Source organism: Lupinus angustifolius, chromosome LG19, assembly GCF_001865875.1.
Source record: "Lupinus angustifolius cultivar Tanjil chromosome LG19, LupAngTanjil_v1.0, whole genome shotgun sequence".
Taxonomy (NCBI): domain Eukaryota; kingdom Viridiplantae; phylum Streptophyta; class Magnoliopsida; order Fabales; family Fabaceae; genus Lupinus; species Lupinus angustifolius.
The window spans coordinates 7,105,558-7,132,608 of record NC_032027.1 but is presented as its reverse complement, the minus strand read 5'-3'; the positions used below and the strand labels follow the sequence as shown (position 1 = coordinate 7,132,608).

The window sequence follows — 27,051 nt, the reverse complement described above, 5'->3', positions numbered from 1 at the left end:
ATATGCTAAAAAATCTTTATGACTTTATATGATACTTATAAACGTAATCACAAAAAGTATGATGCAAAAATAACTCCTTATATTTATAATTTTATATAGAGAATATAGAGGTGAGATATTATCCAATACAATTTGAATTTTATTTATTGAGTTATTTAAGAATCAAATATTTTCTATAATCACACTTTCAACAAATAAATGCTTATACAAACGCATTTATAATTGTTAATATTCTACATATACACTCAAAAATCAATGTTAATATTGCACCTATATGAATGGGAAATATAATGTTTCAATACATGATTTATTGATATTATAAAATATATGTGTATTATATTTGCATTATGCATAAACAAAGAAATGACCCGTGCAAGTACACGGGTACACTGCTAGTTATATGCCTAAACATAACTTAAGCTCTTAGAATTCAGTTACATTTTGGAATACTCTGCATGTGGGAGCCATATCCATCTTACATATGGATCTATTCATTATGCTTTAGCTTTTTTTTTTTTTAATTCTTCCATTCTACTAAAAGAAAACTCATTGTTTCCTATTATCAAGCAGGTTGAAGTAAACCTTTTGTTGATTGTTCTTTGTATATTTTTCAATAAAAAGTATACATTCATTTCCATTTTTTATTCAGTGAAAGCTTTGTGGGTTAAAAGATATTGTGTACCGACAAAAAAACGTTTATTAGCCAATAAGATATTCCTGACCAAATCAAAAAGGAAGAAAAAATGGCCTAGAAAGGCTTACACAAACATTAATTAATTGTCAAATAGTTTGATAAAGACAATGAAGATTGCTACTCATTCTTTTGATTATGAATTGGAGGAAGTTATCCACATTAGTACTACTCATATTAAAACAACAATTCTTAATCTTACCTAATCCCCTTTTATTAAATTAAAATCATTTAAAATATAAAATAGACTGTGCAAATTACAATAAAAGAAAATCTTGTTTTGAAGTTAAGAAGTGGGAGTAGGAACTGAGGAGCTCTAAAGTGAGAGGCCTATGTTATTTATATAGCTTTGTATGCATAAAGTAAATACGTTTACATTTTTTTTATTTTAGATACAAACTCATTTTATAATAGCTTAATCTATTGGATGCTAATAGATAACAATATCACCACTTCAAATGAAAAACAAAATAAACAATACTATTGATGTGTGCATAAATAAAGTGTTTATAAGTCTCACCTTATAGAAAGGTGGGATAAAGGAAAGAATTTATAGCAAGGCTTATAGAACTATTACTTTATATTTTTTTTGTTGACATTTTATTTATATGTAGTTTTTCACTCTTTTCCTTCAAAACAATGGCTCATTCCATAACCAACAAGACGTTGATCTAATGATGTAAGACCCAATTAGATTTTCAAGGTCGATAGTTTGATTTTTGGGAGCAATATTTGTTGGGAGGGACAGTCACGAACCAAAAAATGGATTAGTTCCTTAACCGAAAAGATGAGGGATACTATTGGTAGTACAAAAAAACACAAGGTGTAATAGCATCTACAAAAGTAAATAAAATATTCATTCTTATTTGGATCACATATATTGTTTTATAATTTATTTACAAGTCTCCATGAAATAAGGAACAACCTATATTTTTTTCTTACAAACATCATTTTTATTCTTATTTGGGTTTCATAATATCTACCTCATTATCCTTAGTTAAGAACAATCAAGAATTGTTCTCACAAAAGAATTAAAAATAAAATATAAAATAAGCTTGACACAATGAAGAACATATTGAAAATATTCTTATTCTATGAAGAACAACTACCCTGGATGTTCTAACCATTATTAAATCTACTTTTGTTTTTCTTTAAAAAAAGTTTTTCACACCTGTTAAATATGCCGAGCCTTATTAAAGAAGTACAACCCATCACCTATCAATTCCTTTTCAATATTAACATTAGAATAATGTGGGTTGAAAGAAAAATAATAAAAACATATATTAAAAAAGAATAAAATATGACATTAATTATGAACATATTATTATAAATAAAAAAATTGAAAAGAAGTGTTAAAGTGAAGAGAGACATAGGCCCACCGAAGCAGGATTAGAAAAAAGAAAGTGATCTAGAGTGAATTTTATAACAATGGTACCACGTAATCTATTCATAGTTAATTATGTCATTAGATTAATACATTGTTTGTAATTGAATGATATTGAATTTTGCAATGCACTGAGATGCATGAGTCTTCACTCTCTAAACTCCACCCACCCAATAAGACCATTTAAGTCTCTCAACTTCCACTCTTCTACAGAGACTCTTTCTCTCTCATATTCAATATGGAAATAGAACAATCCCTTAACCTTACTTCATATCTGGATCTTCATTTCCACCGCTCCTTCTAGGGTTTCGTTTCATGCTCCCACCACCACCGCCACCGGTTACGTTGCCGGAGTTTCACCCCTCTCCCTTACCATTCAATTCCTTTTTGGGTACACAAAATGCAGACTTCACTTTTCTTCTTCTTCGTTGCCCTTTTCAACTTTCTTTTCTCTTCACCAGGTTATTATTTCACCCCTATCTCCCTTTTCCTCCTTCTAACTATGTTCATTCCTCCATTCACTGTTTCTTATTGTAGTAGTACTAGTTTGAATTCGAAAACCCCTTACACGCTTTTATTGTTTTTTTTCTTAATTTATTCTCATAATGCAGTTTCTATATTTGCTACACCTACTTCGTGTATGGTAGGTAGGTCTAGTTGGAATTGGTAAATCTTTTTCACTCTTTTATGGGGTTTCCTTAATTACTCCCAAAATGCAATTTTTAAATCGCTACAAATTATAAGATAGAGGGTGACTCTGGACACAATGGTAAGCTTGTATCTTAATGACTAACATCAAATTTTGGAAACCAACTCTCTACTTGCCGAGTAAGATTGCATACATCTAACTTCCCGATGTGGGAGCCTTGTGCACTGGGTTGTCCTTTTTATAGACATGATAAGATAAAAGAAAATTAGTGCTTAATTAAACCTCAACCAGCTAAATTTTCTGTAAAACATATACACTCTTTCCCCGATTGTTCAAGACACATCACCTGTTCAACAACCACAATTGCCATTGCAATGTTTTGGTTTTGTTAGTCTTTCGCTATCGTATTGCGTCTGTGATTGCAGCCCCATTTTCCTATGGTTACTCCAATTAAAGTGTGAGCATCAATGCAATGGTAACTGGTAAGGTTGCTGATGCCCTGTGTTCAAATTTTGGAAATAGTCCTTTCGCTTTCAAGGGCAAGGCTGCGTACAATGACTATCTCCAGACCCACTGGGTGGGAGCCTGGTGCATTCACTGCCCTTTTATATCCTATTGCGAAAAACACAAAGTAACTGTTACTGCAACTGTGTCCACAATTCAAGACCTATCATGTTGAGCAAGGTTTTAAATTGCCTTATGCAACCTATTTGTTGTTTTGATGGTCTCTGCAACCACCTTGTGACTCTAATGGCTACTGCATTGGTTGCATTTTCCTGATATTGCAGTAAACAAATGTAACCGTAACTTAAAACCATAATGTTAGGCATCCATTTAGCTAGAAAATTCACAAACATGCTTTAAACATATGGGAAACTCTTTGCAAATGATGAGAAAGATTATGATTTGGTATTTTATTTTTAAGAGATTACTTTTGAGGTGTTCTCTACAGATATATACCATGCTGTTATATATGATATAGTTGGTTCTTTGTATGCAGTGAAGTCGTTTTCTCTGAGTGTATCATTCATTTCATCAGAACAAGCTAAAACATGGCTAGTTAAACCTTCTTCTAGACCATCTCCCGCACCAGCACCAGCTCCATCTTATCAAGGTATATTATCATATATTTCTTAACTTGCTGTTCAACTTATCTTAGCTTTGAGCCTAAGGGTGAATCTTCTCTTCTCTTATTTTAGGTCCTAGCTTGACTCCAAGACCAAGACATTATCGCCATCGCGGTCACCATCATAGCATGACACCTAATACAGTGGCTCCACCCCCTTCAAAAGACCAGGGTAATTTTTGGAATTTAGACACCCACCCCTTCATATTTCCTCTTTGTATCTGGAATAGTTATAATATTCTCAAAAACTTATGTAGTTAGAACTTTTTCCATGTGTTTCTCTTAATCTAGATTTGGTCAAGTAAGTTGATCAAAGGAGTCATGACTTGATTCTTGTATGTAACCTAGTAATCAGAATTTTATGATTCCACTCCTTCTTAATTTGTCATTTAGAACGTTTGTTGTTAAGCATGGTAAGTTGATATAAATAGAAATAATGTCAATAACAGAATCATTTACTATGTTAAAACTATAATCTATATCCTACTTCTCAATGTTATGGCATAATGTAATGGGTTTAATTAATACAATAGACCTAAATATTCATTTTCAAGGCAAACTCAATAATTTCTGTGAAATAAATTGAAGCCTTTCGTTACTGATTAAATGGATTTCTGATCCTAACATTTTTTGTCCCACCCGGTTAATGTCTCAAAACATACACTCATTTATAATGAAATCTTATGCAGCTTGTGTCTGTACGGAACCACTCACATCAACTCCCTATGGTTCTCCTTGTGGATGTGTATTTCCCATGAGAGTCAGACTTTCACTGGATATAGCTCTCTATGCTGTTTTTCCAGTAATGAATGAGTTAGAGATTGAAGTTGCATTAGGCACATATTTAGAGCAAAGTCAGGTAAAGATAATGGGTGCTAGTGCTGACAGTCAAAACCAGGGAAGAACTAATGTTGATATTTACTTGGTTCCACTGGGAGAGAAATTTGATGATACCACTGCAGCTCTGACATCTGAGAGGTTTTGGCACAAGAAAGTTCCTCTGAATAGGAGCATTTTTGGTGATTATACCATTGTGTACCTTACATATCAAGGTAGTTGTGTTGTTTCTCCTAATAGCGTTTTACTTTTCTGGTGTCCTGTATCATGTTACTCTTTGAACTGAAGCTGCTTGTATCAGGATTTCCACCATCACCACCATATGGAAATTATGATGGGAGTGATCCCAGTGAAAGTCCTGGTGGTCTGCCACTCAGTGCCAACTTTGATACCAAAAACCAGAAAATGAATCTTAGAACCATAATCATCATTGCCTTATCGTCCTTTGTACTCTTGCTGGTTTTGGTTGGAGCATGTTTCGTAATTTTGAAATGGAGGAAGGTCGGGAAACCATCAAGTGCTGTTGGTCCTACATTCACTTCATCTATAAACAAGAGATCTGGTATCATTTTATACTTCTTTTGATATTTTTTATAATTATATGGTGTGCTTAAATGAAACTGGCAGAAATTTTATTCAACTTGGCAGTTGCCTCCTTTTGTAATTTCTTTCTTTTAGTTTACTGTGCTTTTCTTGTCTTGTGGAGGCGACTATATTTGTTTAGTTAAGCTGTATTTCTCGGAGAGTTGAAGTTTGAAGATGTTTTATACTTCACATATTCGCACTGTATTGATTTGTTGACTTTGAAGGTTTTTCTAATGTATCAAATTTTTATTTTGTGCTATACTTAATTTAGGTTTCCTTGATTTATAGGTGTACTTTTTTGTGCTTGATTTTTTATATGGCAAATGCAAATAAATTTGTTCCCTTCAAATAGACACTATTATTGTCATGTACAGGAGCAATAAGATTAATGAGATGTCCTCCACCTTCTGTGATTATTGAGTGTTACCTGCAACTCACATATATTAGTTACAGCATTTTCATTTTATGCTTACAAATTCCACTTTTTGTGTGTTTATGAGGTGAAATTATGGAACTTATATCCTTGTATAATTTGTAATAATTTTCATACTTTTTTGGTGATCTTCATTCTGTCAATTTATTGTAGTTGAAGTAAATGTAAATGGATTGATGCTTGTAATGCAGGCCTGGGGTCTATGTTATCTAGCAGTATTACAAGCTCGACATCAGTGTCCCTTATGTCCACAATGCCTACATCCATTCTCTCTGCTAAAACATTTTCGCTTTCTGAGCTTGAGAAAGCAACAGATAGGTTTAATTCAAAGAGGGTATTAGGAGAAGGAGGTTTTGGACGTGTGTACAGTGGGACACTGGAAGATGGGACTGAAGTTGCAGTTAAGATGCTAACAAGGGATAATAATCAGAATGGTGACCGTGAATTTATTGCAGAAGTTGAGATGCTAAGCCGTTTGCATCACCGTAATCTAGTGAAACTGATTGGTATATGCATTGATGGTCGCAGGCGTTGCTTGGTGTATGAGCTTGTTCACAATGGAAGTGTTGAGTCCCATCTGCATGGTAACATGTTTTTGTTAGCCCAAAGCATGAAGCCTATGTTCAATTTCTATTGCTTTGTTGAATGCAATTATTTAAATGCTTGTTAATGATCCTACAGGCGTTGACAAGAAAGATGAGCCACTAGATTGGGAAGCACGGATGAAAATTGCCCTTGGTGCTGCAAGAGGACTGGCCTATCTTCACGAGGATTCTAATCCTCGCGTGATTCACCGTGACTTTAAGGCTAGCAATGTGTTATTAGAAATTGACTTTACCCCCAAGGTTTCTGATTTTGGCTTGGCTAGAGAAGCAACTGAAGGAAGTCATCATATTTCTACACGGGTGATGGGAACTTTTGGGTGAGTGTAAGACATGAAACAGACTTTGTCAGTTTGTCTACATCATTTTGATTGAGTAATTTCTTAAACCTTATTGAATGCCATTATTATAAAGTTATTCAATAAATTTCAAGATATACTTTTTTGAAGTTTAGGATAAAGATAATATAACTTCATAACATAAATATTATGTTAGTTAATCATGAAAGGTTCTTATAGCTAGCTAAATACAAATCTTGTGCACCCTGCATGTTAACTTTCGTGATTCATCATGGAAGTTATTCAGATTATCTCAAGTCTCAACTGAATAATTTACCAAATTTGAGTTCTTTTTATGACTACATTCTGCTTTTAACTCCCATGTTTAATAAAAATGTGTGGTTGCAAAATGTTTCTCTTTCAATGTAAATTCCCGGCCTTTAGTCTGATGCCTTTTATGTCTCTTAAATTTTGCAGGTATGTTGCTCCAGAATATGCAATGACAGGCCATTTACTTGTTAAAAGCGACGTATATAGCTTTGGTGTTGTGCTGCTAGAACTTCTCACAGGCAGAAAACCAGTGGACATGTCTCAACCCGAGGGACAGGAGAATCTCGTCACTTGGGCACGACCACTGTTGACGAGTAGAGAAGGTTTAGAACAGCTAGTGGATCCATCTTTGTCCGGAACTTACAACTTTGATGACATGGCGAAGTTCGCTTCCATCGCTTCAATGTGCGTTCACCCAGAGGTCACTCACAGACCCTTTATGGGTGAAGTCGTGCAGGCTATTAAGTTGATATACAATGACACAGATCATGACACTTATGGAGATTGTTTTAGCCTGAAGGACTCATCTGCTCATGAGTCTGATTATCGAGGCGGCAATCTCGCCCCTTCTGATAGCAGTTGGTGGAATGATGGAGGGTTAACTCCAAGATTAACTTATGGCGAAACATCTTTCATCACAATGGAATATAGTTCTGGTCCACTTCAAATGGAAAACAGACAGTTTTCAACTTCAAGCTTGGTTGAAGATATATCTGTACCAATTCGGCATGGGAATATGTCAGGTCCCTTAAGAACAAACAGAAGCAAACTATCCCTATATAGATTTACAGGAAGCAGGAGTGAACATGGGGAATTCTCGGCTAGGCGTGAATGGTGACCAGAATAACTGGATTTGAGGTTTTCTTTGCTAGTGTTTTTCAAATCAGATGTACAGTCCCAAAGGGATTTGAACTATTGGTTGAGTGGCTGATTTAGTTTAGGAGTCTCATATTTATGATAAGGTTGAAGAGATAACAGGACTTTTGACTAATTTTGAAATATGTATTCATTATAGGAGGGAGAGAATGTATCTTGAACAATATTGTATATGTCTTTTCATTGTATCTTGTTGCTCCATTCCATGTCTATTAACTAGAATGTATCTTATACCTTGTTAGAATAATTGAGATTAACCCTATTAACTTAAGACTATAGATTTTTAGATGATTTGAAGTCTTTGCAAGTGTTAATTATTGTTAGAGGTGGTGATCTTGCCCCCTCTAATTCAGGACTTCCTGGGACAATGTGTTAAAAGATATTCCGGAACTTGTATTTTGGAGGGGAAGGAAGAAGAATGTTCGGATGTATGAAATAGATTTCTTAGATGATTTTAAAGTATTATCTCATTTTTTTGTTTCTTAAGAATGGACTCTTAGAATACTATTGCCCAGTGTGGTAAGCTGCCAGCTACCATTCCATTCATTTTTTTTAAGTTACAGTGCATTAATTAAAAATTTGTGAGATTTTAGTATATGTCCTTTATTTTTTATAATAATAAAATTAAACATTTATTTATATTTATTATCTCTTTTATTAATGAACATATTTGTTAATACGAAAAAGTGAAAATTGGTTAATATGGAAAAGAAAAATCATTGTAAATTGATAAGAACAATAGGAAATCATAATTACCATAAACAAAACAGCCATCACATGGGGCCATGTGGCTTTTCAAATGAAGAAATAGAAGCCGTTAGATCTTACTAAAACTACAAACGGTGGAGATTATGGAGTTTTTTTGTACTAAACTAAGTGTATCAGTATCACATGATTGGTATTTGAAAGAGGAATGAAAAAACTTATATAACGCCGCTGCCGGGGATCGAACCCGGGTCACCCGCGTGACAGGCGGGAATACTTACCACTATACTACAACGACTTGAATGATTACCATGTTAACATAATTTTATCTATACACTATAATATTTAAAAAGTAGTAGAGATAAAAAACCAGTTGGCAAAACAAAAAATGGTGGCACAGATAAGAAACTGGTTGTGAAGACAACAATTACACAAATCAAGTACTCATACAAAAGCAAACATTCACTTGTGAAGCTCTTTGATATGAAACATTCACAACAATACTCTTGGGAACAAATAATTAGATGTCAAATGAATACATAGTTGCATTTGAAATTTTAAAGCTTAAGAAAGGTTTTAGCCTCCAATAAAAGGTTAGAAGCGCATTGTTATAAATTTATGATACTCAATTATAAACTTGGGAGGGCAAGGAAATACTATATTATATGACATAAAAGTCGGGGGAAACATTTATTATTTAAATTATATATATTCAATATATCATTTATTTGTATTATTTAGAGTTAATGAGGATTAAATATAAATAAGAGATTATCAAGGTAAAAAACTTTTACTTCTAGTTCATACATTTTTTCTCTATAAAATAATAGGACTACTAATAGGGAATTAAGGAGGAGGAATGAAGACTGTATATTAGGAATTGGAAATAATGGAAGTTGGTGAAATATCCAATAAGTTACTCTGAAATAGAACAATTACCATAAAGATGTAGCAGCTCTACTTTGTAATTAACTTTAACTACTTCCATATATGAATAATATATTCCAACAATTCTTCAATTAAAATGGTTATAAAGAAATTCATGGGATAGATTCTATAAAATTGAATGTAATAAATGCCTTCAGTGATTCATCATACTCAATCGGGTTAAACAATGATGCAAATGAAATTGTGGATATTTAACGACTTTTTAATTTTAGTTATATATTTAAATACTTAATAATAATCGATATATAAATTTAATTATTATATGAATAATAAAATATTTATTATGATAATTTTATGATTATAGTTAAATCAATAAAATTTATTATGAAATATATAAAAATATATATAATCTTAAAATAATAATAAAAACTATGATATATGTAAAAATTTAATTAAAAATAATTTATAAATATTCGGATATCCACTAGACGGATATTATAAAACTCATTTTCACTTATAAGCTATTATTGTAGATACCCATTACGGATATTTTCACGAGTACCAACGGGCCAATTTTTTTTGTCATCCCATGCCGTCAAAAGGTGCACGAAAATGGGAAAAAATTGAAAATTATATTGACATAAAACTACATGTTTTTTTATACATATATTATTATTTAGAAGAAATAAGTCATTTAAAGTACAGAACTAAATATTGTAAAAAAAGTATAAATAAAAAAACTAGTTTCTTATTAATAATATTGACTTTTGCCCATATGTTTATGTTTTAATATAGTTTTATTTGTTCATAATTGGTTCTTTATTAATTTCTAAGTCAAATTATGTTTCCTTAAGGATATGTCCTGGTTGAAAAACTACTTCCCTTTTATGCCATGTAGACAATTTTGTACACCTCTCAATTAACCCTACCACAATTCTCAACCTAACTTTCTTAAATGGACTTGTCAAATTCAGAATATGAAATAGATGATTAAGATGGACCAGACGCAATTCAATTGAATTAAAAAGGTAATAATTGTTTTGTAGTTTGGAATATATGTAATATGCAAATCTTTTAAGTTCTGAAAATTTATTTCAAATAGATAATATATAATAATATTAAATTATCTAGATACATTGATTTGTCTAATCTTTAAGTAAAAGGAAATCAAATATATGTTCATTTGTCTATAGTTATGCATAAAAATTATCACCAATGTTTTGTAACATACTTTCTATCTATTTCAATACTTGTATCACACCTTATATTTATATCAATGCTCGTGTTACACTTTATATCTCTATCAATATGACATATATCATACCCTACATTTGTATCAATGAGTGTGTATCACTTTGCATATTAGGATTATACCCTATATTTGGATCATTCCTATCATAAATTTTACATTATCACTGTATCTTTGGAGATTACACACTAAACCACACTTCGAATTTATAATATATATAAAACATTTTACCTTGTTGCAATATAACCTTAAAAGTACATAAACTAGATTTAGAAATTTGGAAGTTTCTCATAAACTTAAGTGAAAAAATAATTTCACATAGGTGTATAATAAATATATTTTTGTGTGATAAGAATGTATATTCACTTATTCTAAATCAAACATTTCACATAATTATGATCATTATGCTGAACAATTTTTTTGAAAAATGAGTTCATAGATTGAATGAATGATGTTAGAGAGACTAAGTGCATCAAGATAAAATTTTCAAATCTAACATGAGTGAAAAAACTTGATAATAAATTGAATTAACCTAGTCAATATTTTTGGTGACCGTACAAATGGGGTTTATCCTTTATTTAAAAGAAAAAACCCAAATCCTTTAGATCAATTTTTTTTTAACATCTGGATCAATTTGCATTGAAACAAATTTGGTACGATTTTGCACATTTTTAAAGTTCAAGGAGTAAATTTTACACTAATTAAAACTCAAGGGTATATTTGTAGACATTTCCTAAATTTTACCCCACTATACAAATTCATGACTCATAAGGTTATATATTTTTTTTCAAACTCAACTCATTATTTATCTCGACAAACTTTGTTTATAAACTAAATGAATTGAACTTGAGTTGTATAAAGTTCAACTCATTAAGTTCGTAAGTTGACTCAATATATATATATATATATATTATATTAAAAAAATTAACTTTTTTATGTTTATTGTTATTATACGATGACCCACTCATTATTTTTAAATTTATTGTTATTATATATATAAATAAAGTTATATTTATATATCATTTTGTGCGATATTTTTTAAAATGAATTAATTATTTGAGTTGTTCAAATGAACCAATTCGAGCTGAGCTAGACAGTTCGTAAACTTTAACCAATATAAATTTGAGCTAAAAAATAACTCATATCAAACTCGAGTTGAGTTTCAAGCTGAATAAATTCTTTTCAAATTGAATTCTAATTCAACTTACAACCCTAATTATTTTTGTAGTTTCTTTCCCGATGGACGAGGGAGAAAATTGGGACCAATAATCAGCATTTGAATGTGATAGATTATGAAGAAAGATTTGCATGAAGATGTATGTATGTGGAGACACACATTAAAATTTAATCATAAATAATAGCACCGATAAACATAAATACATTTGTTTCTAAGGTTATGTTTGGTTCTAGAGAAAATAGGAGTAATGAAAAGGGATAGAAGAAAAAAGGGAGGAATAAATGACATTTCTCTTGTTGGGTTGACAAGGGAAAAGAGGAGAGAAAGAAAAATATGTGGGTCCATGCTAAAATATTTTCTTCCCAAATGAGAGAGGAAAACTCATGGAAAAGAAGATTTTTGTTGAAATGACCACAATACCCTTATTTTATCTCTAAACTATCACTTTTCTCTTATTCTCTCCTTAAACTCATTTTTATTTATTTATTTTTTCTCTCATCAAATTCACTTTCTAGTCAAACAAGTTTATTAGTATAACAACAAAGACAAATATAATTTTCATAATCTAATTCACTCTTTTACTTTTCTAATTCTAAACCAAACAAATATTTCATTTATTAATTGTTCTAATTCATGCAACCTCTAATTATTTGAAATGTTTTTTCTTTAATCATATTTTTATTACCCACGTCATACACAAATCAGTACATTTAGATCTTTTTCTACATAATGATTTGTTTATAAAAATGTTTGTTTGATATTTATATTTCTTGGAGTTAGTTTGGTCAAATAATGTATACACCTCATACGTTTTTGTACATGTTAAAAACAAAGTAGTAACAATAATAACATTTTAAATGTGACATTTTTTATATGGGGTATTTATGTAATTTCACAAATATACATTTTCTTTTCCTTTCACCTTTTGGACAACCAAATAAGATTATCACTTTCTTTCCTTCCTTTTTTCTTTTAAACCAAACAACTAATTTTCACACCAATTTTTACTTTTTTTCCTTCCTTAAACTTTCTTTCCTTCTTTCCTTTCTTTTTCTTTTCTGAACCAAACAGAGTGTAAATATGACTTGTTATAGTGTCTTCATCCAAGTTTTTCTCTACATCATGATATAGGCTAATAAGCTTAATGTCACAAATAATATGAGTTCTAAGGTAAAAACGTATGACGAATATAAAAAGCATCTTAAAATTAAACTGAAGTTTATACTAGAAGACAACTTTGTAATTAAGCCCACATAGACTGGAACTTCTATTTTTATTTTATAATAAAAAAGCTTAATAATATATTTAATAATATAAAATATTAATATTAAATTTATTCATATTAAGATTAAATTAATAGTAAGATTTTATTTATAAAAAGTATATTCTTTTTGTTTTCTGAATTGTAATGGTTTTTCAGGAAAAGGAAATGCATTATTTTTTATTACCTTGGCAAAACAAAGGTACCTCAAATATTAAATAATTACCATTCTATCTGTTCTTACTTCTTACCATTTTTCACAGATAATTATCTATTCACAGAATAGTAGAAGATTCTTTTTTCACTTTAATCAAGTATCACTTATTAAGTAAGAGAAAATGTACTAAATATATATAAATTTAAGTGTAAGAATACAAAAATCTCACCTGTTATGTTAAGAGAACAAAAAATAGAGTATAGTAACGCCCATAAAAAAAAAATGTATGTATTAATAATGATATTTAAAATCTATATATTTATTGTATAAATTTTTTACCTTGTCATCATATCATCAACTATTAATTTATATTAATTTTATTTGAAAGTCAATAATAAATAATAAATTAATAATAAATAATTTGATAATAAGGTACACAATTTCAGTATATACGTACTAAATATATTAATAACCTTACACTCTTATTTCTTTGTTTTACTGAATATATATAAATCATTATTATATGGATGTTACGTTCTTATACATGTCTTCTATGAATGAAGTTAGCATAGAAACAAAACAACGAGAAAGCATAAAGAAGACAACACTCTAAACTTATTGTTGAACGCTTTTGGAGCTCTCATTCTTTCATTCACCATATTTTTCATTTCTCACATATATGGTATAACCCTTTTAGTTTTTCATCATTTTGAGTTCTCACAAAGTGTGGAGGGTAAGTGTCAAAATCTCTCATTTTTGAGTCTTGGAGTAGCCATTGGAGAAAGCTGAGTTTTTGATCTGATATCTCTCAGAAAATGGTATTCATTCCTCATTCATCTTTGTTTTTGCTTTTTGGTCTTGGTTGAGTGAATTCAAAGTCTTCCATTATTCACTTTTGATTGAAATTAATTTCCATTGTATTGAATTTGTATGAGGTTGTTGTTTGTTGTGTTTTTGATAAAAATGAGGTTGTTGTTTTCCATTGTTACTGAACTGATATGTTATTATTGGATACAGAGAAGAAATATATCTTTCTTTTATGTCAAAAGTGATTGCTATGAATTTTCTTATCTACTTCAGATTGAAGTGTTTATTATACATTTTATGGATGTACCCTTTTCTTGTTGCCAAGAGACAGTGTAAGAGTTCAATTGCTCAATAAAATTTACACTGGCACGTGCATATTGGACACAACCAAATAAAATTTTAAGATAGCTTCAAAATAATTGTGTTAAGGTTTTTGTTGTCTTTTCAAAATGTTAATCTAATAATGATTAATGGGTATTTGATTGGTTTCTTCCAATTCTATAGTGAATAGTGTTTTTCAGCTTAAACATATTCTTTGGAGAAACAGGAATCACCTGGGTCGGAGTCTGTTAATATGTTAGTTGTTAGTGTATGTTAGTATTTTGTTGTGAGTGAGACTCCACCCTCAACCTCCTGCACTCAATTCCTTACGACCACCCTCTTCACCAACAGACCAACTTATGACTCCCATTGCAAATGCATCACTGATTGATTTAAATAATCATGTGGTCTAAAGTTCAGATTCTGGAAATAGATTCTCAGTTTTTAAAAGTAAGGTTGTGTAATCTAACCTTCCAGACTTCACTAAGTGAGAGTATTATGCACTAGGTAACCTTTTTTTATCTATAAAAACCCTTTCTCATTGGGATTTGGTTACAAATTATAATTGAGCATTGCATTTTTTCTCTGATAAAGTTAATCAAAGAGGCCAAACCTTACTATTTGACAATGTTGGTGCTTAATTTCAAAGTAACATATTTAAATGGTAAAATTGCATGCTGGTGTAGGTAAGGAGGACAAATTTATGTCCTTTCCCATGCTTATAAGTTATCACTGTCTATGTTTTATTGTTTTTTCTAGTGTGCATTTCTAGAGTTATATTTTCATTGATTGTGTGGGATTTAAATTTCCCACTGTTTATTAGTTTCACTCTAGGTGCTTGATTGTACATAAATTTCATTAGAGAGCAATGATTTTGTTAGTAAACAGTATAGTTAAGTTGTGATCCTCTCTGCATTGTAGGCTGCTGCTCCTAATCTTATAGTTGGGTCCCATATTTGGGTGGAGGACTCTGATGTAGCTTGGATAGATGGTAAGGTCTTGGAGGTTAATAATGACGAAATCAAAGTCCTTTGTACTTCCGGGAAGACGGTGAGTATGCTTTTTAATATCTGCTAAAATTTAATCCCAAGTTATATATTCGATCTCATGGATACATAGATACATATAGAGTTCTGTGGAAAACTGTATTCAATGAAAGTCTTATGTCATTTTATTGTTTTTGATTTTACCAGCTCTAATCTGATTGATTTAAATAAACATGATTGACTACGGGGAATGCTTGAAGGATAGCATAATGTGGATTTTAAGTTATCTAAAAATTTGGAACTTTCTGATGTTTTATAATTTGAGAATTTTGGCTCCTCTTCTTTTATCTTCAAATTTTCAGGTTGTTTTTAAAGCTTCCAATGTTTATCATAAAGATACTGAACTCCCACCAAGTGGAGTGGATGATATGACAAGGCTTGCATACCTGCACGAACCCGGAGTCCTAGATAATCTGAGATCAAGATATGATATCAATGAAATTTATGTACGTATCGCAGACGCTAAAAAATATTCTCTCTGTTGTATGGGTAGAATGTTACCCTTGACATATTTAATTCTGTGTTTGTTAATATCTTCACGGTTTCATACTTTCTTGACATGTGCTAATACCAGTTTTTCGCTTCCAGACTTATACTGGGAATATATTAATCGCTGTCAACCCTTTTATGAATCTTCCTCATTTATATGATAGCCATATGATGGCACAATATAAAGGATCAACTTTTGGTGAGTTAAGTCCACATCCATTTGCTGTTGCAGATGCAGCATATAGGTACTTTACATATCTATTCAGTGAATCTAGCATGCTATTAGTTTATAAGATTTTGACAAATAAAAATTGTTGTGGAGTCAGGCTTATGATAAATGACGGTATCAGCCAGTCAGTATTGGTTAGTGGTGAAAGCGGGGCTGGTAAAACAGAATGTACTAAGTTACTTATGCGGTATCTTGCTTACATGGGAGGGAGAGCTGCTACTGCGGATGAAGGTAGAACTGTTGAGCAAAAAGTTCTGGAGGTAAGAGCCTAAGTCCTTTACAAATTTAGTTTGGCAAGATTGTTTGTCTTCCATAACATCCACTTAACCTTTTTTCGTCCTTTATTCCTTGATTTGCAGTCTAACCCTGTTCTCGAAGCCTTTGGAAATGCAAAGACTCTTAGGAACAATAATTCAAGGTGGGAAATAGTAGTAGGTTTTCTGCTTAAGTAGTTAGACTACAAATTATTTGGCCATACTGTCTTATTCGTTATATTTTTTCACCTATGACTTCTGCAGTCGTTTTGGTAAGTTTGTGGAGATTCAGTTTGATGAGAGGGGAAGAATTTCTGGAGCTGCTATCAGAACTTATCTGCTGGAAAGATCACGTGTTTGTCAGGTGTCAGATCCAGAAAGGAATTATCACTGTTTCTACATGCTCTGTGCTGCACCTCCGGAAGTAATGTGATTGTTTTCCTTATGTTAAGATCATGTTTGAATCAGCTTATTTTTTATTCAAGCAAGCCTGTAATCAAAAGTTCTGTGAGAGAGCTTTTAAAAATAAGTGATCATTTCACCAGAAATAATCTTTCCCAAACATACATAATACATTAACTTGTTTCTGGATTGAATCATCAATATGAATAACTTACCACGAGGAAAAAAAGGGTTGCCCAGTACATTAGGCTCCCATATTTGGGGAGGGTAGATATCTTCTGTTGTAAGAGGTTCCTTTTTCCTTAATTAGGCTAATGCATGCTCATGTTAGTCCTTAAGTGTGACCTTTGTTAAGTGCTTGGAGGCTGAGAGCTTCTAGATATGTATATTTGTTCTTGCTTTTAGTGGAGGTGAAGATAGGCTGGTGGAACTTTAGCATGTTAGGATTTGATTTTGCCTAATTAAACATCTTTATGGTTTATATTTGTTTTGTCGTAACATGGCTATCCTGTTTTGTGAGCATTTATTTATCTGGTGAGAATGATCGATAATAGTAGCATTTGGAAGTTGCACTATGTTCGGTTTACTACTTTTAACTTTAAATGGTGACAGGACTACAGGAGGCAACATGCTTCAATACAAGTTGGCCTAGTTGGTTAGGAAATTTGTGCCCTTTTTCCGATTTTATTTACTTTAATTTATCTGGATCTTATTTTATGACAGGAAGTGAAGAAGTACAAATTAGGAAACCCAAGAACATTTCATTATCTGAATCAATCAAATTGCTATGAGTTGCAAGGGGTTGATGAATCTAAAGAATATAGAGCCACAAGGAGCGCAATGGATGTTGTTGGAATAAGTTCCGAGGAGCAGGTATTTTATAGGGAGTTTTCTTTAAGTTCATGATCAATTTCTTCAAATACGATCCGTTCTCTAATGCTTTGTTTTTCCGTTTCTCCTATCATCACACTTTAGGATGCAATATTTCGGGTTGTTGCTGCAATTTTGCATCTTGGCAACATTGAATTTGCGAAAGGAAAGGAGACGGACTCATCTGTGCCCAAAGATGAGAAGTCTCGGTTCCATCTAGAGACTGCTGCTGAACTTTTCATGTAAGCATTGCCTACTTGCATCAGTTAGAGGTTTGCATTTCATATCTTGTCCACCTTGGCTCATAGGTTTTATTCAGGTGTGATGCAAAGGCACTTGAAGATTCTCTTTGCAAACGTGTAATTGTTACACGCGATGAAGCAATTACAAAATGGCTGGATCCAGAGAGTGCTGCACTCAGCCGAGATGCTTTGGCTAAGATTGTGTACACACGGTTATTTGACTGGTAAGCCTGTGAGCAAATTACTTGAAGATATGATTTTTCAACCGTTGTTAGAAACTTAGAATTACTAGCATGTTTGCCAGTTTTCCTAAGTATTAATATACGTTTCTGTAATTTTTTGTCATGCTTCTGTAGGTTGGTTGATAACATCAATAATTCCATTGGTCAAGATCCTGAGTCAAAGTCCTTAATTGGAGTGCTGGATATTTATGGTTTTGAGAGTTTCAAGACTAACAGGTGTGAGAACCCGTAGCCAAAATTTCCTCAATCGCCATAAAAAACTGTCTATAATAAGTTTTTAATAAATTTAGAGCCCATATTTTTTCCTGCACAGGGCCTCAAATATGTCAGCACCAGTGTTGCCACTAGTCATCATATTTTGAGATTCTAGAATGAATTGGTGATATCATTTGTGATGAACAATGCTTAAATATCGAACCCATTTATTAGTTTGATTTCCTAATAAACTAGGTTCTGACAAGATGTCATACATTTTTTATCACTCATTACTATCAGGCAACTTGAGTAAGGATTACTCTAATAGACATAAGCTGTAGTTTGAGCTTCTATAAAGGTGGCATTGTTTATTTCATATATTATACCTGGTTGTTATGTGTACTTTGCAGTTTTGAGCAATTTTGTATTAATTTGGCCAATGAAAAGCTTCAGCAACATTTTAATCAGGTTTGTTTGTGGAACAACTATTTTCTTTACAATTGATGGCATTTCATGCTTGTGTATTTGGAACACAGACATCAATGTGACTTATATTTATTTCAAATATGCTGTTGTAATACTCAAGTATCTTCTTCTGCAGCATGTTTTCAAAATGGAGCAAGAAGAATACAAAAAAGAGGAGATTGATTGGAGTTACATTGAGTTTGTCGACAATCAAGATGTTCTTGATCTCATTGACAAGGTCCTTATTTTTAATCTCACGATCATCTTTCATTTGATTAGCTTCGCCTCTTGAAAAAATTATATGTATCGTTGGATTTCTTTTAACTCATGAATCGTCTTGCATCCATTTTCAGAAACCCGGTGGCATTATTGCTCTACTTGACGAAGCTTGGTAAGTATACTTAATACTAACAGCCAACACATATACAACAACAACCAAGTATTTATCCCGCTAGGTGGGATCGGCGCTCTAATATAACTATTTTTATCGATGCTCAGGTAGCTTTATGTGTTTGTGTTATGCAGTATGTTTCCTAGATCAACACCTGAAACTTTTGCACAAAATCTGTATCAGACCTTCAAAAACCACAAAAGGTTCAGCAAGCCAAAATTTTCACGTAGTGGCTTCACAATTGACCATTATGCTGGTGATGTAAGTTGAGATAGTTGGAATTTTTGTAGTTCAGAGATATAAATATAAGATACATATATAGTTGTAGAGTGCTAGATCTAATTTATTTCTTCTCTGGAAATCATGGTCACCTAATCTGTGTCAATTATAGGTCACTTATCAAACTGATTTATTCCTCGACAAGAACAAAGATTACATTGTTGCAGAACACCAAGAACTTCTCTATGCTTCCAAATGCTCCTTTGTATCAAGTTTGTTTCGCCCTTCACCGAAGGCGTCATCCAAACAGTCAAAGTTCTCTTCAATAGGTTCACAATTTAAGGTCGGTTTTTATTGTTTTCTGGAAAACAGTTGATTTGTCTTTCTTGCTTAATCTTTGTAGTTTTGAAATTTCTTCATTTGTCCTGCAGCAACAATTGCAAACTTTACTTGAAACTCTCAATGCCACTGAGCCACACTACATTCGTTGTGTAAAACCAAATAACCTTCTTAAGCCAGCTATTTTTGAGAACAAAAATGTTTTACTGCAACTGCGTTGTGGGGTAAGACTGCTAAGTACATTTCTATCTGTTTTGGTCTTTATTTTCATGCTATAATTGAAATTTGCCCTGACTTTATGTCTGGTTGCAGGGAGTTATGGAGGCTATACGGATAAGCTGTGCTGGGTATCCCACCAGAAAAACATTTCACGAATTTCGGGATCGATTTGGCCTTCTTTCACCTGAAGTGTTGAATGGAAGGTAACTAAGTTGTTCATCTTCTTTCATCAAGCATGCTAGTTGTTAAAAATGCTGACTTATTTAATGTTTTAATTGCTTTAGTATTGATGCGGTTGCTGCTTGCAAGAGGATTCTAGAGAATGTTGGACTTGAAGGCTATCAGGTAACTATTACTAGGTGATAAAAAGGGCGGCCCAATATATGAGGCTTCTACTTAGTGAGGTATGGGGAGGGTAGATGTATGCAGCCTTATCCCTACAAGTGGATAGGCTGTTTCTAGGATTTGAACTCGTGACCTCATGATCGCTATGCAACAAACTTATTGTTGCACCAAATTCACCTTGTAACTATTACTAGGTGATCAGAATTTGGATTCTATAGGAGTCTTATTCTTGCAATAGATTTTAATCAATGGGCTTTGGGATAACTGTGTTTATATTTCATTGGTTTACATGTAAGAGTGCCTATATTCAATGTTCCAATTTATTTGCGAACCCTTGTTTACTTTTCACTACATCCAGGCAGTGATGCAGCTGCCCTTGCTCTTCTGGGATTCGACATAGCATAACTATTATCACATCATTGATTCATATCATAGAGATTTGACATTTATGATTTTGGAATTTGTAATTGCTTCTAGGTGATTTAGTGGCAGCAAATTTTTAAAATATAGTTTAGGTTTAGGAATTAAGGGTGGGAAATGGACAGATTTGGATTTGGGTGTTAATGGATGGTTATTGGATAACCATCCATTAATCCATTTAAACCATATTTTAAGTTATCCAATCCATCCATATCCATACTATGGATGAATTTCAATCCATCCATGACTACATTTCATTGTTTTGGATGGATGGATATCCAATCCATTTAATTTTTTTATTAGAACTAAAAATACTACTGAAGAAAATCATTATTTTAAAACCTACTATCTCAATAAAATGTTTTTTAAAATCACTTTTTAAAAAAACACTTTTAAAATAAACTTATGGATGAATTTAAAACCTACTGTCTCATACTTATATATGTAATGTACTTAACTAAACTTTTAATATTAACTACATCCACATATCCAATAATTGATATCAATTTACTAAAATATTAAAAGTGAGAGTGAAAATTATGGATGAATTTGTTTGAATTTAATTTTCTTGAATACTAAATGAAATCGAAAAGGAAAGTATGTCATTTTGAGTTTTTGTTGTTTGAATGGATTAAATATCCATCCAAATAAATATATAAACAGATATCTATTGCATATAATGGATGATTCAAATTTATCCATTACTAATAACTATTGTATTTCATCCATTTAAGTCATTAATGGATTTGGATGAATTTAATTTTCTTGGATTTGGATGGATTCTGTATTGTGGATTGTGGATAATTTTACTACCTACATTAGGAATGATCACTATTTTATGTCTCGGTAAAGTGCTTAACAAACATGAATTGATTATTATGCCATTTGTACTTGCTGCTATGATGTTTAATGTTACAGTAGGTGATTGCAGATTGGTCATACAAGGCTTATATTTTGTTCTGTAACTAATTTTACTGGTTCTGTATACTGTGGCAGATTGGTAAAACAAAGGTTTTTCTTCGAGCTGGTCAAATGGCAGAACTAGATACCCATAGGAGTGAGATCTTAGGAAAGTCAGCAAGCATTATTCAGAGGAAAGTCCGTTCCTATTTGGCTCAGCGAAGTTTTATCTCAGTTCGTTTGTCCGCTATTCAGATTCAAGCTGCATGCAGAGGTCCCTGCTCATTTTTTCTTGAAATATTACCCCTCAGGTTGGATTTTGGGGGGAAAACTTAAATTTGTGAGGTCTCATGAGTTCCCAATTATACCGATTGCAGGACAACTTGCTCGGCAAGTTTATGAGGTAACGCGGAAGGAGACTTCTAGTTTGATGATTCAGGCGTATCTTCGCATGCATATTGTTAGGAAGGCATACAAAGAGTTGTATACCTCTGCTTCCTCTATTCAGACTAGTATGCGAGGAATGGCTGCTCGCTGTGAGCTACGCTTTAGAAGGCAGACTAGAGCAGCAATTGTCATTCAGGTAGAGAATATTCGGAAACCATCATTACGAGATATTTTAAACATTTTTACTTTCTTTATTGTCCATGCATCCTATAAAAAATCAATGCTGCTGATCTTGACTTTAAATTTTGTTTTGTTTTCAAATAGTTTTTCCTTCCAACTCTGATGATTTTTGTTATCATAGAGTCACTGGCGAAAATACCTGGCGCAAATTCATTTTACAAGATTAAGGAAGGCAGCAATTATCATGCAATGTGCATGGAGAGGAAAATTTGCACGACATGAATTGCGGAAGCTGAAGATGGTAATACTTGAATCCATCACCGGAACATGTTTAAAGTAAAACGTTAAGTTTATACATATTACCAATAGGACTCAATAGAAGTAATGCAAAGTGAATTTACAATTCAACAAATCACTTGGTGTGTTGGCATTAGTAGCAAAAGCCCTTCGTGGATTACGGTTATTTCAGTAGCGAGTAATTAATTCAGGAAAAAACTTCTGACTACTTATGTGCCATTATCTGAAGGAAATCCTGTCTTTGGGTACATAGAAGTTCCTCATGAGAAATGTGTTAAGGTTCCGTTCATCTCCAAGGTCACCCATAAAAAATGTAGCACTCTGAGTCTGAACCAAAATTACCATACTCAAAGTATATCTTATGATTGCTATCTATTCACCTTTTCGCTTTTGTTATTTGGTAATCGAGATTTTTTTTTTAAATTTTGTTGCAGGCTGCAAGAGAGACAGGTGTTCTTCAAGCTGCCAAAACTAAGCTTGAAAAGCAAGTTGAAGACCTTATGTTGAGGTTGCAGCTAGAAAAACGTTTGAGGGTAAATAACTATGATTTTGCCAGTTCTACTGCTAACTGCTAAATCATTTTACTGTGCAAACTATCAATTTCCTGCAATAGGAATTGAGCATACCAAATAGTTCGTGAATAATACTGTAATATGCTATATTATCTCTAGTGGTACTTGTTTTAGAAACAACTTAGTGGAGTAAACTTGATTTGTGTAATTGATGAAAAGAGATTTTTGTCTGTGCTTTTTCTGACATATAAGAAAGTGATTGTATGCATTTACACATTGTTACTATCTTTCCTTCAAATAATCTTCTCTCTCAAATTAAATATAGGTTGACATGGAAGAAGCAAGAAAACTAGAAAACAAAAGATTACAGTCTGCATTGGAAGAAACTAAGATACTTCTTGAGAAGGAGCGGGAGGCTACGAAAAAAGCAGAAGAGAGAGTGACTGTCATACAGGAGATTCCAGTTGTTGATCATGCTTTGTTGGAGAAGCTCAGTAGCGAAAATGAAAAACTCAAGGTAAAGTGGTTTTGGGCATAGATATCTGCACTGTATTGAAAGAATGTCTTTTTAATATTGATACACTTAGAAAAGTATTGCAATTTGCATATGATAGGTTGTCATTTCTTATATAATTAATATAGTCCTTCCTGGAGTGTGTTACAGAACATGTTGAGTTCAATGGAAAAGAAAATTGATGAAACTGAAAAAAAGTATGAAGAGGCAAACAAAATTGGCGAAGAAAGGTTGAAACAAGCTTTGGAAGCCGAGTCGAAAGTAATCCAATTGAAAACTGCTATGCAAAGGTTTTTTTCATGACTAAGCTTTGTTGGTATCAGATAAATATTTAATTGACATCATTTGAACCATTACTTGCCTCTAGTGATTTAACAGTAAGCATCAATGACTGCCTTCTGCATTTATTGATATTGATAGGCTTGAAGAGAAATTCTCAGACACTGAATCTGCATACCATATCCTTCAGAAACAATCACAGTTAAACTCATCTGTGAAAACAATAGCAGAGCACCTCCCAACTCCTGTAGCCGAGGTAATCTAAACTTGCGATATTATGTAGGTCCTTATTTTCTGTATGTAAATGCGCATCTTTTGGAATATTGACATTTTTATCTGCAGAAGTTGGAAAATGGTCACCATGTGAAAGAAGAGCAGAAATTTATTGTAAGTATATTGTTGCTACTCTTTACATATGTGCTATTCTATAACAAGTGAATGTTTAATGAAATCTAAAATGCGAATCTTTGCAGGAAACACATGTTGCACCTGTGGAACAGTTAGGTAGAGAATCTGATACTAAATTGAGGAGATCTATCATTGAACAACAACATGTATGCGCTTAATTTGTGTAATTTTGCCAGTTCTTGATAGTTTTCATGCACATTACTGTTCTTGATTTTTAACTCTTTTTTCGCTGTAGGAGAATGTTGATTCACTTATCAACTGTGTAAGGAAAAATATTGGCTTCAATCATGGAAAGCCTATTGCTGCATTTACCATTTACAAATGTCTTCTCCACTGGAAATCATTTGAAGCTGAAAGAACTAGTGTATTCGATCGCCTTATCCAGATGATTGGTTCAGAAATTGAGGTGACTTTATTACTTTATTCTGAAGTATGCTTTATAGCAGATGATAAAAATGGAAAAAGCTTAGTTGAACATTTTAGACATAGGATAAGAGCATTTAAGTATGAGAATGTTAATATAATTACTCTGATGAATTTTGACTATTTAAATCTATACTCCTCTAGTCCTTATTATTAGGCATCTTTAACTATGTTATATAGCCCAAAGAGGATAGTTACTTTTCTTATTTTTTAAATAGATACAACAACATTACAACTGTATAGATTATTGCTTAGTGATTAAGTAGTCACGAGTGAGTCTTGACGCAATAGTAACGTTGTTGCTTAGTGACCAAAAAGTCACAGGTTTAAACCCTGGAAACAACCTATCCACTTGTGTGAGTAAGACTACATAGTCTACCCTCTCCCAAACCCTACAAGGTGGGAGTCTCGTGCAATGGGTCTCCCTTTTATACTATAACAGTATAACATTACAGTTTTACTCTCTTAACTCTTCTTGGAAATATCACAAATTTATTATTTATCCTTAATGAACAATGGACAAATAAGAGAAAAACACAATAAATACTATGTAGAAATGTAAAGTGCCTTATAAAAAGGACCAAAAAAGCTTTTAGAATGTGACTTGTAAATATGACATGGATATTACACTTGCTAAACATTTACTTTTTACCTGTTTTTGTTAATTTAAATTGATTATGAGCCTGAGATTCTTGAAATAAAATTGGATTGAAGGAGTGATAGGATAAGGGGGAGACCACCCATCACTAGGGTGTATCATAGGAGGCTACGTGACAGCCATGTGGCAGTGTGACGTGGCCATTTTAGTTGCTGAAACAGTGTGTAACTGCTGAAGCAGTAAAGGTGTTAGGTGTTTAGGGAGCAGAATGTATAAATAGGTGTTAGGGGATATCGTAATCAACTTTTGAGAATTGAGTAGAGGAGAGGGATTAATTCAGGGAATTAATCTTGTGACGTGCAATTGATTCGGGGAATCAATTAGGGTTCATCTTGTAATCTTCTCCATTCTTCAAGCAATAAACGAGGTATTAGTATTCGGAATCGAATTGATTGTGAAATTTCTTTCTTCTTTTCTGTAATTCTGTGCCGGTGTTATCACTGGTATCAGAGCACCGATTCCGGTGCCCTGAAAACTGCTGCTGTTTTGCCGAAAATTCATGAAAACTCGAAGTATGTCACGTTCCGGAGAGAATTGGGAACAAGAAAAGGAAGAGATGAGAATGAGATTGGAATTGGCAGAATCGTTGGTGAAGAAGCATGAGGAACAAATGGCAGAAATGACCGCGAAAATGGACCGATATGTTTTCAGTGTCGAAGCAGAACACGGTGGCGACGCCGCGAGCTCCGTGAACGGCGAAATCCGTCGTGATAGCAACCAGAGGATAAACCGTGAAGGATTAAGGCGAGATGCGCGACCCCGAGAGAATCGCGTGATAATGAAGTTCGTCGAGGAAGAGCAGAAGCGCGAGGGGACATTTACAGTGATTGGGACGACTCCCGTGGTGTTGGAGTTCGTCGGAGAAGAGAGGTTCCTCGGGAAGACGAGTTCAGGGAAGGTGATTTCCGTGAAGACATTCACGACGAAAATGACAGCTCCCATGGCAATGGAGCTCGACGCAGAAGGGAGCTTCGAACAGAAGGGGAGCTTCGAACAGAAGGGGAGTTCCATGGGGGAGTCTTCAACGGAAATGAATTCCGTGGAGGAGTTCACGCTGGACAAGGTTCCCGTGCAGGGGGGCAGAACGGGGATGAGTTTCGTGGTGGTCTCCGTGGTGGTGAGGAGTTCCGTGCAGGGGGACAGAACGGTAATGAATTTCGTCGTGGTTACCGTGGCGGTGAGGAGTTCCATACAGGGGGGGAGAATGGGAAGAAGTTTCGTGGTGGTCTCCGCGGTGGTGAGGAGTTCCGGGCAGAGGTTCAGGATGGGAATGAGTTCCGAGGAGGTAACCGAGGCAGAAATGACTTCCGAGAAGACATACATGGTGGGGGAGAGTTTAGGCGGGATACATGGAGGAAATTGGAAATTCCAATTTTCTCCGGTGAAGACGCGTATGGATGGACTCACCGACTAGAAAGGTACTTCCAGTTGAAGGAACTTACAGAGGGGGAGAAAATGCAGGCCACAGTTATGGCACTCGAAGGAAAAGCATTGAGTTGGTACCATTGGTGGGAAAAATGCAACCCGAGGCCAAATTGGGAAGGATTCAAGATTGTAGTGGTTCGAAGATTTCAACCGTCGATGATCCAGAATCCATTTGAGCAGTTATTAGTCCTCAAACAAACTGGGTCCGTTGAGGAATTTGTTGAGGATTTTGAGAAGTTTGTTGGGGCTTTGAGAAGCATCGATCCAGAGTTCACCAGGGGGATATTTCTGAATGGATTGAAGGAAGAGCTTCGAGCCGAGGTAAAGTTGTATGAGTTACAATCC

At 33.3% G+C, this 27,051-nt stretch overlaps 2 protein-coding genes and 1 non-coding gene across 3 annotated transcripts in view; 2 read left to right on the top strand and 1 right to left on the bottom strand.

Moving 5' to 3' along the window:
* LOC109334622 (receptor-like serine/threonine-protein kinase ALE2) lies at nt 2,218–8,035 on the top strand. The gene is made up of 8 exons (XM_019570497.1): nt 2,218–2,536; nt 3,725–3,838; nt 3,924–4,022; nt 4,540–4,902; nt 4,989–5,249; nt 5,897–6,289; nt 6,387–6,627; nt 7,063–8,035. Exons 1-8 carry the CDS (start codon nt 2,476–2,478, stop codon nt 7,751–7,753), a joined length of 2,223 nt encoding a protein of 740 aa, XP_019426042.1. The 5' UTR covers nt 2,218–2,475; the 3' UTR covers nt 7,754–8,035.
* TRNAD-GUC lies at nt 8,723–8,794 on the bottom strand. Its single transcript has one exon. It is a non-coding gene; the product is annotated as a tRNA-Asp (tRNA).
* LOC109333588 (myosin-6-like) overlaps nt 13,811–27,051 on the top strand; it is a 21,780-nt gene continuing 8,539 nt past the window's right edge. The window contains exons 1-29 of the mRNA XM_019569096.1: nt 13,811–14,046; nt 15,278–15,406; nt 15,705–15,848; nt 15,991–16,136; nt 16,218–16,380; nt 16,480–16,538; nt 16,639–16,798; nt 17,500–17,649; nt 17,752–17,888; nt 17,966–18,112; nt 18,245–18,346; nt 18,736–18,793; nt 18,927–19,028; nt 19,144–19,181; nt 19,316–19,442; nt 19,573–19,743; nt 19,832–19,963; nt 20,052–20,161; nt 20,243–20,303; nt 21,720–21,897; nt 22,001–22,206; nt 22,372–22,491; nt 22,922–23,020; nt 23,325–23,516; nt 23,664–23,803; nt 23,934–24,048; nt 24,135–24,179; nt 24,266–24,346; nt 24,436–24,606. Of these exons, the coding sequence (XP_019424641.1) occupies nt 14,044–14,046; nt 15,278–15,406; nt 15,705–15,848; nt 15,991–16,136; nt 16,218–16,380; nt 16,480–16,538; nt 16,639–16,798; nt 17,500–17,649; nt 17,752–17,888; nt 17,966–18,112; nt 18,245–18,346; nt 18,736–18,793; nt 18,927–19,028; nt 19,144–19,181; nt 19,316–19,442; nt 19,573–19,743; nt 19,832–19,963; nt 20,052–20,161; nt 20,243–20,303; nt 21,720–21,897; nt 22,001–22,206; nt 22,372–22,491; nt 22,922–23,020; nt 23,325–23,516; nt 23,664–23,803; nt 23,934–24,048; nt 24,135–24,179; nt 24,266–24,346; nt 24,436–24,606 (3,486 nt within the window). The 5' untranslated portion in view covers nt 13,811–14,043. The remainder of the gene's footprint in view (nt 14,047–15,277; nt 15,407–15,704; nt 15,849–15,990; nt 16,137–16,217; nt 16,381–16,479; nt 16,539–16,638; nt 16,799–17,499; nt 17,650–17,751; nt 17,889–17,965; nt 18,113–18,244; nt 18,347–18,735; nt 18,794–18,926; nt 19,029–19,143; nt 19,182–19,315; nt 19,443–19,572; nt 19,744–19,831; nt 19,964–20,051; nt 20,162–20,242; nt 20,304–21,719; nt 21,898–22,000; nt 22,207–22,371; nt 22,492–22,921; nt 23,021–23,324; nt 23,517–23,663; nt 23,804–23,933; nt 24,049–24,134; nt 24,180–24,265; nt 24,347–24,435; nt 24,607–27,051) is intronic.